Genomic DNA, 12965 nt, shown 5'->3' with positions numbered 1-12965 from the left:
ACACACATGTCGGGTGCTGGTGGCTCCCTACCTGTAATCCTAGTTACTCAGGAGGCTGAGATCTGAGGATTGCGGTTCAAAGCCAATCTGGGCAGGAAAACTCATGAGACTTTTATCTCCAATAAGCCACTAGAAAACCAGAAGCGGTGCTGTGGCTCAAGCGGTAGAGCTCTCGCCTTGAGCTCAAGAGCTGAGGGACAGTGACCAGGCCCAGAGTTCAAGCCGCATGACTGAACAACAACAAAAAGATATATATACATATATATATACATACACATAGATGTGTGTGCGTGTATATATGTGTATACACACACATATAATATATATATCTCACTTACAGCCAAGCTCTCCATCCCCAGCTGTTCTGATCCCCACAGCACCACCCCAGTGACCCACGCTCCTGCATCACCCCAGATCTACTCTTCCATCTCTACAAAGCTTGTTGTGGAAGAAGTTTTCTGTGGACACATTTTGCTCTCCCTGGTCCTCCACCCACTAGGCTCTGCCCTGCTCCCCCTGGAGGTTTTGCTGCTCTTCCGGGGAAGACCTCCTTGTTCTAACAAATGTCTCCTGCTGCTGAACATCCTCTTCTAGCATCAGGACAGTCCGCAGCACTGGATTTTTATGATCTGTGGCCACCCCACCCCTGACCGTGGGCCTACACGCTTGACCTCGTGCTATAGGTAAAGGGTGTAAATGTGCTGGATAAATGAATAGCCGATCTTTTGTCCTATGTGTTTTAAACCTGTGACCAATTTAAAACTAACAACAACAATTAAAAAAAAAGTTATTCGCTCATTTTTGAGTAACTTAGCAACCACAAACAGGACATTGCTTTTCACATGCCAGACCAAACAGGTAGAGAGGCCTTAAAATGATTGTCTGCTCAGATTAGCCCCACCCACACCCCCACAAGGCTTTGTGTTTTAAAAACCACCCATTTATTCATTGGTCATGCCTTTGAAATATTCCGTACAAAAGGTATTTTCAAATTCCAACGACATGTACTTTTCATCAGTTAATTTTTAATCGAGCCAAATATTAAATGTTCACATGAACCAGACAAAGCTTGTTTAAGCTACTGATTTGCAGTGACAGCTTGTGTTATTCCCACACACAGGCCAAGCATGAAATAGAAAACTAATAACCCCTCCACTGGATTCTCAAAGTATCATTTATGGGAAAGAAAACTACATTCAAAGAAAACTTGGGCAGTGGCTGTCACGTCTCCCCCTGAGCCACAAGCTGTTACAAAGCGGAGGGGCTCATTTTCTCACGGACCCGGACAGGCTCAAGAACCCCACTGTCACTGGATGTATTCATTAGAAGGATCTGGCAGCAGCGCAGGGGACAGATAGTTTGGAGACCAGGCCAATTATCTGTGTGTCCTTTATAATTTGAAGTTTCTGAATTCACTCAAAGATAAGCCACTTGAAGAGGGGCTGGCAGTGGGAAGGCAAGGCACAGATGGCCTCAAAAGCGAGGGAGGAAGGGGAGGGGGAGGGGAAAGGGAAAGAGAATTTGCTGGTGGTTTCATTCATGGGGACGTCTGCAAGGGGACAAATCCTTCTTTTAAAAGCCCTTGGAGAAGTATGACGAGGCTTCATTACGAGTAAACAAGTCATACAGTCTTTCTCTCGAACAGATGACAAATGATGAGCAACAAGGTTTGGAGTGTCCTTTGTGCTAAACCCAGAAGATTCTCAAAATACAAATTCCCCCAGTTCTCAAAACCACAGACTGGCTGGGAGGCTTTCCTGAACCAGAGTGGAGAACGTGGGTAAAGTGACCAGGCCGACAGCTGGATCTGTAGCAGCACTGACAGCCTATACTGCACGTCTTCAGAAATGAACTCCTGGTTCTCTCACCTCTGGGGATGCTAAGCTATAACGACTTCTAGCTTCAGTTGGCTGCTCGCTTTTCTAGGAGGACTGGAGGCCCACTCATCTTGGTGACTTCCATGCTGTTCTTTTCATGTCTGTTCAGAGTTAACATTTACCTTGCTCCCTACCATGAGAATCTTACACAAGCCTTGTATAGTGTGTGTGTGTGTGTGTGTGTGTATGTGCACACACATGAGTGTGTGCTAGTTCTGGGCTTGAACTCAGGGTTTGGGCACTGTCCCTTTGTCCCTTAATTCTTTTGCTCGCGCTGGTGCTCTACCACTGGGACCACAGCTCCAGTGCTGACTTTTTGGTGGTGAGTTGGAGAGAAGAGTCTCACAGACTTTCCTCCAGAGGCTGGCTTCGAATCACAGTCCTCAAATCTCAGCCTCCTGAGCAGCTAGCTAGGCATGAGCCACTGGTGCCTGGCAAGCTTTTCATTCTTTAATGATAAAGTGATGAATAATCAATCTCAATCATCAAGACCTTCACAGTTTAGGTAACATGAAATTCAAGGAAAGAGGAGAGGGAAGCATATATGTATAGTCTTTGTGTGTGTTCAACTTCATATAAACAAAAATATGTGGGAATGAGTCTGATCAAAGTATATTGTACACATACATGGACATGTCAAAATGAAAGCCCCCTTGAACAATGAACTGATGCTAATTAAACAGATATGTGACCACTAGCAGTTTGGTGTCTAATGTTGATTTTAAGGACTCATTATTCTTGTATGTCTATTATTAAGTGAAATCCAGATTTACTTTTAGGGAGGAACAACGTACCTTGGCAATATAATGAAAAAGATAAATTAATAGGTCTTTTTTTGGTTTTGTTTCTGTTAAATATTAATGCACCAATAGGAGGTAACGTTTGGCCAACACACTCTGTAGTAAGAGAATGGGGAGCATTCACTAGTTACCATGGCTTAGATACCCAAAGTGCCTCTAAACTGCAATTTTCTTAATCCCATCAATATGCAGTTATCCATCCACTACCCACGATGCTAGGTGAGACCCTGAATTTATTTATTTATTTATTTTGGGGGGGGTCTGGTCGTGGGGCCTGAACTCTGGGCCTGGGCTAGCCTTCAGCTCTTCAGCTCAAGGCTAGCGCTCTACCACTTGAGCCACAGCACCACTTCTGGCTTTTTTCTTTTTGCTTATGTGGTGCTGAGGAATCGAACCCAGGGCCTCATGCATGCAAGGCAAGCGCTCTACCACTGAGCCACCTTCCCAGCCCATGACCCTGAATTTAATACGAGAAGTATTTCATAAAGAAGTCCCAGTGATTGAGAGAGCCTTGATTTTGTCAGTCCTAGAGCCACAAATGGGAAGACACTAATTAGAACTAATCCATCCATCCAGCTTCTTACTGAGCATTTGACTTGGGCATCCTCACAGAAGTTGAAGTTTAAAATGTTCAAAATTATATTCATCACATTTAAATCACCAAGTCGTAACTTCTCTTGTCTTTGCTTTCTCTCTTGAAGATACTGTTGGCTTTGTACACTCCCTGAATCCTCTGATGGTTTTCTTCCCTCACTCCTGACATTTTGTCCTTTGGTTCACCTTGTGTACCACCTCCACGACTACCCTGTCATTCTCCACCCAACTCACATGACTCGGCTGTTTCCTTCTGCAGCCTCCCCATCCAGCCTGCCTCATCCATCTTCCTCACACCCACTTATTGTCTTGTTTTGGGATCCTTCCAACATCTATCAAGTTAGGACCAAATGATACATTCACTAAGTAGAATCTCCAAGTGCTCTTGATGCTCTAGTCAAATGAGACTCCACAGCTCCCAAAACAGATATCACCCAGCCCTGCCTACCTTGACTGCTCTGGAATCCTCTGCCGACACCACTATCTGTTCCCCACAGTTTGCCTCAAAGTCATCGCCCATGTGCAACTCTTCCAAAATGCCTTCAGGCTAAACCAGACCTCTCTGTCCAGTAAAGATTGTCAAGGCTTATACACTACTCAGCCTTCACTGCTTGACAAGCTCTCCCAAGAAATCACTGTCCTACACATTTTTATTTAATGGAAACAAGTAGCCCAAAGCTTTGCAAACAATAGGCCTCCAATATTTTTTCCTGTTTTTGTAAAATCAATATAACAATGTGCATACTTTTCTCAGTCACCAGATCTTTCTATACCCATCATTACCCTAATTACTCAGCGCTAAGTTTTGTGGACAACTGTTCATTTTCCTTAATTAACTCTTTCTCACATCAGGACGGAGCTTCAAAGCCAGCCTAGGTAGAAAAGTTCATAAGACTCTAGTTAACCACCAAAAAGCAGTGAGTAGACATGTAGCTCAAATGGTAAAGCATCAGGTTTTAGAGACAAAGTTAAGGGATAGAACTCAGGCCCTGAGTTCAAGACCCAGTATTGGCACCTATGTGCATATGCGCATACACACACACACACACACACACACAGAAACTTCCTCAGATCATTTTCTCCTTATACTATCGCTTTAATGTTTAGTAAGTGGCTCTACCTCATTGTACTTATTTTAATTTTGTTATAAAATACTTTAAAACTCTTCTTAGGTTCTCAGTGGTGTGTGAGTGAGTGTGTGTGTGTGTGTGTGTGTGTGTGTGTGTGTGTGTGTGTGTATTTAAAGCTGATAGGAACCCATGAAAGAAATGGCTAGGATACAGCCCTGCAATTTCAAACATAGAGGTGCTTTAATGGACCAACATTCTTTTCCAAAGACACAATCAATATCTAGAGCTGATGATATAATTTTAAATAGTTTTATTCCTACCCTAATTGTAGTGAGGATAAATATTATATACTAGATAGGCACTAAACTTGTAGGACTAAGTCTGTGCTCCAAATGCTCTTAGACAATTGTAATGCAGTTGAGAGGGAGAGTTGGCTGCATTTCAATTTCAGAGTCAATAACCTAGACTCGAGTCATAAAGAAGCCTTAGTTATCTGCTTAAGAGAACTGGAAAAAGTCAAGAAAAGACAAGCTGCAACATTGATTCCTTGTTTGGGGCTCCAAGCATTAAAATGAGTATACACTGCATTACTCTTTTGCAACTTAACTGTCTACTCGACAGTTAAAAATAGAGAAATATTGTCATTGCAACTGTCACAAGAAGAGATGTATTGGTCTCAATGGGAAACAGAAAATCTCCTTTGAAGAATTAAGGCTTCGCTTGACACAGTGGGTTCCGGGCTTGTTTTGGGGGAGACATACATAATAAAGAACAGAGTAGAGTCAGTCATAAGCTTCTGACTCATTACACCAACGCCTCAGACAGCTGATTATTAATTTAAAAGGGAATATGGCCCTGTTCTGAAATTCTGAAGGCAAAACGGTGGCCAAATGGAAATGCGAATATTCCCATGGAGGAGTTTCCCACGGAGGCACATGCCCCACGGACAGTGTGTAAACAGAGGTGTGTTCCATCCTTCATCTCTTCATGGAATGTGTTCCATCGCCCAAGAAAATCTCCCAAGGAGCCAAAGCAAACTAGCCACCCCAGCACGTCGGGGAGATGTTCTCTTTGTAGCACGTTTGGGAGACTGTTTAGGGAAGTAGTTCTCACTACAAGTGATTTTAGTTCAGTCAAAATGTATGGAAGACTCAAGTTATGTCTTACACACCATCATTTTGTACTACAGAGATGGGAAGACGTGAAAACGCTGCCACTAAGACACCACCTTTTATCTGCTCTGCCCTGGGATTTATAAGCTCTGGCTAGCTTCCGTTGGCAGCATTTTTACCTGTGCTGCTGCTTATGACAAGATTAGATGGGGGTATACTACACCTATGGCTACACCCCCATTTCTGCCCTCTCATGCTAAAATCTAGACATATTGCTATTCTCCAGGCAAATTCTACCAGTTGAATAGTAGCAAGGTGCTGCACGGAGGGTCAGCTTGTGCTCAGTGAGCAGGCAGGTAGGGGGTGACAGCAAGTATAGGCTCTATGAGAAAACCCAACTTCTTTTGGAGAAACAGAAGTCACATCCTCAATTCTCTCGGGAGGACAGGCGGGTGACATGCGGACAAAGCTCTGGGCACATCAAAAACAAACAAACAAACAACACCAAAACCACAGGAATACTGCAAAAAGGGAAAAAAGCTATGTAAGTTTCAAAAAGAGGACTGTAAGCACTGTAAGCAACACGTTCACCTGCTCCTGAGGAAAATGGTATCACAGTGGACCAAGACTTTCCGAAAAATGGAAGTCACATTTCAGAAGAGAAGCGTTTGAGAGTAGAGTGACGCAGGCTTGAAATAGCAGCTTTTTCTTCTCTCCCAAAGCAAGCAGCTCTGCTCTGGTTCAAAACCTTCCAGAGACAAGAATGCGTTATTTAAGAAAGCTCTTCAAATTACCCAGCTCTAATCATCCTAATCAGAGCCTTCATTGTTTTTTTACTTAAGAAGCACTAATGCAATTCTTCACAAAGTGTAGACTGGTGTTTATTAAGTCTTCCTAATGTGCATAAATAATATTTAGTGGGTTACTATCTAAAAAGGGAACTCCCCCCTTGCCTTTCAGTTCTGTTAGGCCTCCTTCTGTGAGGACAGTAGTTTTTAAGTTATCTGCATTTTTGCCCCTTATTTAAATTAGGCCTAATGCACACATGAACAGCTTTAAGGTTAGAAATAACTTTTCTAGATAAAAACAGAAGTAAAATCGCATCTGTTGGGTTATTTGCTTTTTCTTTCTAAATGCTGTAGTCCAGGAATCTGGCTTGTGGGGCTGTGTGGTACCAATGAGTTGATGAAGACACTGAAAATCCTGGCCTTTCGGTTCATCTAGGCCAGGAACAACCTCTCCTTCCCGTGTCTTCAGTCTAACCCAGGACACACATAGGCCTTGCCACCTAGTCTGTGAGTAACTGTCTCAGTTCTTGAGTGATTTTTCATCACAAATTCTGTGCAGACATCAAACCACAAGGAAGGAAGGAGACACTTCCCACAGAAGTAAACAGACTGGGTGATCTCTAGATGTAGCCAGGGGACTCGGTAACCAGATTGGAAGGCGACTGTCATACCTGAATAAGGTGATATCGCATTACCTCCAAAAGGTTTAAGAGAACCTCTGATCCTCCAATACATTATAGCTCTGGGGGAAAAGAACACTTTCTCCTTGCAGGCTACAAAGAGAGTGTTGTTTTCTAGCACAAATGCCCTCCTGCTGAATACCACTTGGCTAACGGACTGCAGAGACACGCGGAGAGGCTCTCAGAGTGGGTGGGGAGACGGGCCCATCCACGCGCAAAGCACCCACATGCTGCTTCAGGAGTGGGTTTCTCATCCCTCCCAAAACATGGAGTAGGACAAGGAGCAGAAAGGAAGAAAAGGAAGCGAGAAGAAGGGAGAAAATGGTGAGAAGCAGGCTCTTATTTATTTTTAATCTGTGGCTTTCTGTTACCTGGTATGCTCTTTGTGGCCTAATGACATTTAAGCAATACGACATGTACCAATTCCATCAAGGCTCACAAGAAAGAACAGTCTGTTCTCACTAGACAGCACAACTCAAAGTAAGATGCATGAAAGAATGTTCTCAGCGCACATTAAATAGCAACCAAAAGCCCTAACACGGAAGAAAACTCAGTGAACTAAAAAAAAAAAAAAAAATGTATGAAGGTCCAGAAATATAATCACTCAAGAGCACATGACTGAAAACTCCAAGAGCAATAATGCATTCTTTTCCTACAAAATAAATTATTAAAAGGGGCCATGTGATTCTTAGCCAGCAGAAAGATGCACTTTCCCAAGGAAAAGTTCATCATTAAATGGATTATTTAAGACTGTATCTTTGTAATGTTATTTTTAATCCCATCATTTCACTGCCAAAACTGGGCCGTAAGCAGCTGATACTCAACCAATAGAAAAATGAGGCTTTTTCACGAACAGTGAACACTGGCATGAGCATGGTACCAATTCCCAGTTAATAATAATTTAGCTGGATGGATGCATACATGTGAACTATATTCAGAAAAGAGACACAAAAATCTGACTACTCCCTCATCAACTGAATGAAGTCAATCTCCTGCATGTTCTTGTTTAAAATATATGAATCACTCCTCAACATCAGTTGGACAGTCCTACTTCTTGGTTTATAGCATGAAAGGTTCACAATTTTCCTTTACCATCAGCTTACCCTTCATGCTTCTGCTCTTTACAAGCAAGAGTCCCTAGTCTCAAAACAACTGCAAGGCCACCAAAAACTCTTTAACAGAACTTAAACTGTGCTGTAAGGAGATAAAGTACTAACAGAGCTGGGTGTTGATGGTTCATACCTATAAGCCTAGCTACTCAGGAGGCTCAGATCTGAGGATCAAGTTCAAAGTCAGCCTGGGCAGGAAAGTCAATTGAGACTTTTACCTCCAATTAACCACTAGAATACCAGAAGTGGTGTGTGGCTCAAAGTGGTAGAGCATTAGCCTTGAGTGAAAGAGCTCAGGCTCAGCACCCAGGCCCTGAGTTCAAGCTCCATGATTGACTCCCCCCCACCCCCCCAAAATACTAATACATCCATTAAAGGAGCAAATTTCTTGCCTTTTAATTGCAGTAGGAAAATCATCTTAGTTTAATGGACCACTGATAATCAATTACAAAAACAGTTACAAAACTACCATGGAAAATGCTCTTGAATTTTCCTTTTAAGAATCCAGATACTTTTTTCCTTCCCTTGACCATGTAGGTCTACTTCATATAATAAATACACAAACACACTCATACTAAAAATACTGTAAGAAACAAAAGGTGTACATCAAAATGACATTCTTAGAAGACTGCTCACCTATCCCTCCCTCTCTCCACTCTACTTCACAGGGTCCCACCGGTCTAGTGACCATCTGAGAAAGTTGGTATTCCAGGAAAGAGGAAAAAAGAGGCCCTACACAATCCATTCCAGGATGTGATTCTTCCTAAAAAATAAATAAATAAATAAGATGTCCCTCAGAAGCCAGGCACTGGTAGCTTAAACCTTGTAATTCTAGCTTCTCATAAGGCTGAAGTCTGGAAGAGTAAAGTTCAAAGACCAACCCAGAGAGAAATGTTCCTGAGATTCCATCTCCAAAAAAAGCCCAGACGCATGGTTTAAGTGGCCGGGCACCATCCAAGCAAGAAAGCAAAGCAAGAGTGAAGCCTTGAGTTCAGTAGCTGGTACCACCAAAAACAATAACAACAACAAATAGACTCCTAGGAGTCAACTTAGTAGGGAGCACACGGCACTTCAACATGCACACAAATCACAGTAGCACTGGGGTGAGTCTTAGATTCTGCAGCTGTAAGAAGCTCTCAATAACACTCAGACTGCTGGTCGGGGAGCCACACTTCAGTGCCAAGGTCTTAGGCAGTTTTAAAGCTAATGCTCTCTCTTTCCTCTTTCTCTGCATGCCACACAAAGCCTTATTCAGACTTAGGAATGAAGCCACACCCCATTCTACACCCAATTACTTCTTTAGTCTTTTATTAATTTGAAGGCTTCAGGGACCACTTATCAGAAGCTGATCATTACAAGGAATGCTTTCTCCATGTTATACAGCCTAGGATATGAAGAACTCCCCTCAGCCAAGGAAGGGTCTGGACTTTGCAAAAGAAAAGCAAGGAACAGAAAAGATGACATCAAGAATACCGTAAAGTGTTCTAGAGATCAAGGTGATCTACAGAGCCCTAGAAATGCCACATTGTGGTCTCAGGGCAAGGAACTATGCTAGCCCTCTCCTGAACCTGCCTCACTGTTACCAACCCAACACCGTACGATCCAAGCTATTATTACAGATGCAACTGTGACTGGTGCAAATCTGGAGGAAAAGCTGTCTGCATGCCAGATGCCTTTAAAAAAGAAAACTTAAGATGAAAACCACACATTTGAATTGATGGTTGAATCATTAATAACTTGCAAATACTCCAACTTATATTCCGAAATGTTCACATATGAATGTATTTCCTGATACATACTTTTTTGTGTGCCAAATTCCTTTGTTTTGCTAGATAGCCAACCATCTATGTGTTGTTCTGAAAACTATTACACATTTTACCCTGAGTCACTTGTGGTTCTATATGATTTATTTTTACTATAGGAGTTGTCAAAAAAAAAAAGTGTTTTATCATGTTCTACAGTATGTCATTGTGGTTTGGCATCGTTAAAATGTAGTCTGTACATTTATCAACCCCAGATACCTGTTGACCACAAAGATAGGCTTGACAAGGAAAACCCAATGGGAAACAGAAAAAAAAAGTGATGCTTCATTTAAAAAGAAACTCAGTTGTATAAGATCTTAACATACTGCAATTCAACTCAAGGCCAGGGCTATATCTAAATTTCTATCCTAAACATATGGCCTGGCTTCCCACCTTTTATTAACTTAATAGATGGCAGTTATTACCTTGGATTTCTTTCAACTAGAAGGCAAAATGTTTTAAAATTTCATAAAAATGTAAGTAGTAAAAGTATTAGTTTTTCTTTTGATTTTAAAATGATCCTTCTGGAGTCTGGATACAGTGACTAAAAATCAAACCACCTACTTAATGAAACTCTTAACAAAAACGTTTTTCATCCTTTAGCAAATTCTTCTGGAATTACTAAAGATTCTGATAATGTGGGTTCCCAACAAACAGGCAATTCATAAAGAGCATTCGAAGTGTAGAGGCTTAAATGTGGATAGCCTAGTTAATTTTACTTTTAATGATGGAATAGCAACATCAATATTTTGTCACCTTTGATCAAATAACATCAGATGTTCACTCAAGCATCCAGTTTGTTTGGGGTTTCCCCCCCCCCCTCTTTTGGGGCTCTGAACATCAGCTCATGTTGTGAGATGTAGTAAAAACAAGTAATACGCGTTTGAACTCCACGTGCAGTCAATTCTAGACTCTTGGCACCTGATAGGTTCTATAACACAATATTAATCATTCTCCCCCCAAAACTAGAAAAGGCAAGTGCTTTGGAAGATAACTCTTCAAATTAAAACAAAGTGGTCTTTAAAAAAAAAAGAAACCAGATAAGAATGACTTGATTGTCTTACATATGAGGTGTAGATCTTGACGAGACACCCCAACTCTTAGGACCTGCTCTCCACCCCTTTTCATGAAAAAGTACTGCTGGGTGGTAGAATGACGAGAGCTCTATGTAGCACCGGACCAGAGAACCACCACCTCACAGACAGTCTGCGAAGCTATAGGGATTAGCTACTTCAACTGCAGTCAGCGCTCAAGAAAATCCCAAGCTAAGAACCACCTCTCCTCACACAGATAACCTGGGTGCAAGTTTTCAGCAGGGAAGGTGGCCAAATGCTGCGGATCTAGGTGGGGGGATAGTAAGACGCCAAGATGCCAGCGAAGGTTTAAGTCTTGCATGGGATGTGGGATGCAAAGAAGGCTCGCAGAGCAAATCCCCTCGCTGAGGATTCCCGGGGAGGCGCCCACGGCCCCGAGGGCCCGGGGGCCACGCTCCCCGGGAATGTGCCCAGGGGCCGAGGCCTACCCTGCCTCTTCACCCACACAGCTCCGTGCTCCAGGGAAACCGCTACGCCTGCGCTTCTCGTGTGGGCAAGCGTTCGGAGTGAGCCAGCAGAGGCCTGGTCTCGGTCCACTGGGGGGGTCTGTCCATCTCATGGGAGGACACCTACGTGGAGGCCACGGCACTGTCCACCAGGGGGGCCTCGGACCCCGCGGGCTGGCGCCTGAGCGGTCCCCGACATCTCCCACGTCCACCGGCTAACTGGGACCACGTTGGAGCGGACGCTAGATCTCCGAGCCCTCGCGTCCCACGAGATGGGCAACACCTGGGGCCAGGAAGCGCCGGCCGGGGCCGCAGGAAAGGCCCATCTTACTCTCCAGCTCAACCAGCCTGCCCCAGACCCAAGGGGAGGACCTGGGACCCAATCCCGACTCCATCTCCCCCCTCCCGGCACGCACCCTCTAACCACAGCCACTCACACCCGAGATCTCGAACCCAGACCCACCCGAGCGCACTCGCGCACGCGCGCGCGCACGCACCCCCTCACACCTACCCAGCCTCCGTTATCCTGGATCCAGGTGTGCAGGTGTCGGTTCAGGTACTCGGTCATCCACAGGGCGATGTTGTCCACCAGGGGCGACATCTCCCGGTTCACGCTCTCCACGCACATGACCCCACCGAACTCGAAGAAGGCCACGATGCGGCCCCAGTTCACCCCGTCCCTGAACAGCTCCTCCACCACCGTGGCGAAGCGCCCCCTGGCGGTGAAGGGCGTCAGGTGCAGCTGGCTGGACATCTCGGCGAAGTCCCGGCGGTACCGGCGGGAGAAGTCGTCGCCGGCCTGGCGCAGCGTCAGGTGGACCACAGGTGGCACGGGGCTGAGCGCCGGGGCCGGGGCGGCGGCGGCGGCGGGGTGCGTGGCGGGCGGCGGCGGCGAGGTCCTGGCTGCGGGGTCCCGGGGCGCCGCGGGCGGGGGGAGGCGGCTCCCGGGCTGGGAGGAGAAGATGCCACGCGTGGGGGCGGCCTCCGGGCCTGCGGCGTCCCACTCGTAGCCCCTCTGCGACAGTTTATAGTGGATGTACTTCATCACGATCTCCCGGTTGTCATAGCCGGTTCTCCCCGCGTGCGCCATCCTTCTTCCTCCCCTCCCCGTGCCCACCCCTCTCCCCTCCCCCCCACCGCGACCCCGCGGGGACCCGGAGCAGCGCCCCCCGGCGGGGGCTCCCTCGCTGCCGCCCCGCGCGCGCGCGAGCGCGGGGTTCCCCACCCCCCGCCCCCACCCTCGCGCACACGCGCGGAGAGCCGGAGAGAGAGGACGAGTTATAATGTCGATCTCGAGGGGCGTGCGCCGGGCATGCTTGGAGGAGGGGGTGTCTGCAGTCACGCGGAACCCTGGATGGCGGTGTGGGGTTCCTCCGCCGCCTCCTCCTCCTCCTCCTCGTCCTCCCCCCCACCCGTGTTGGCGCGAGCTGCAGGGAATGTCTCTTCCGATCCCTCCCGCGGCTCTATTCCACGAGGCGCATGGCTAGCCACCGTGGTGACTCTCCGTCCGCTTGCTCCGGCGAGGCCCCGAGGTCGGCGGGGGGCAGCGCTCTAGGGAGTCACGGTCAGGTGCATCCTCCACGCGCGGAATGA

The 12965-nt window shown here is 45.9% G+C and overlaps 1 protein-coding gene across 1 annotated transcript in view; it reads right to left on the bottom strand.

Moving 5' to 3' along the window:
* The window catches only part of Bcl2 (BCL2 apoptosis regulator), a 167242-nt gene extending 154767 nt beyond the window's left edge, over positions 1–12475 (bottom strand). The window contains exon 1 of the mRNA XM_070028993.1: positions 11884–12475. Coding sequence (XP_069885094.1) covers positions 11884–12462 — 579 coding nt within the window. The 5' untranslated portion in view covers positions 12463–12475. The remainder of the gene's footprint in view (positions 1–11883) is intronic.
* Between the last annotated feature and the right edge of the window lie 490 nt (positions 12476–12965).

This window comes from Dipodomys merriami, unplaced genomic scaffold (genome assembly GCF_024711535.1).
Source record: "Dipodomys merriami isolate MVZ:Mamm:240054 unplaced genomic scaffold, mDipMer1.0.p SCAF_2, whole genome shotgun sequence".
Taxonomy (NCBI): domain Eukaryota; kingdom Metazoa; phylum Chordata; class Mammalia; order Rodentia; family Heteromyidae; genus Dipodomys; species Dipodomys merriami.
The sequence above is the reverse complement of the archived record's forward strand: the minus strand, read 5'-3'. Positions and strand labels throughout refer to the sequence as shown.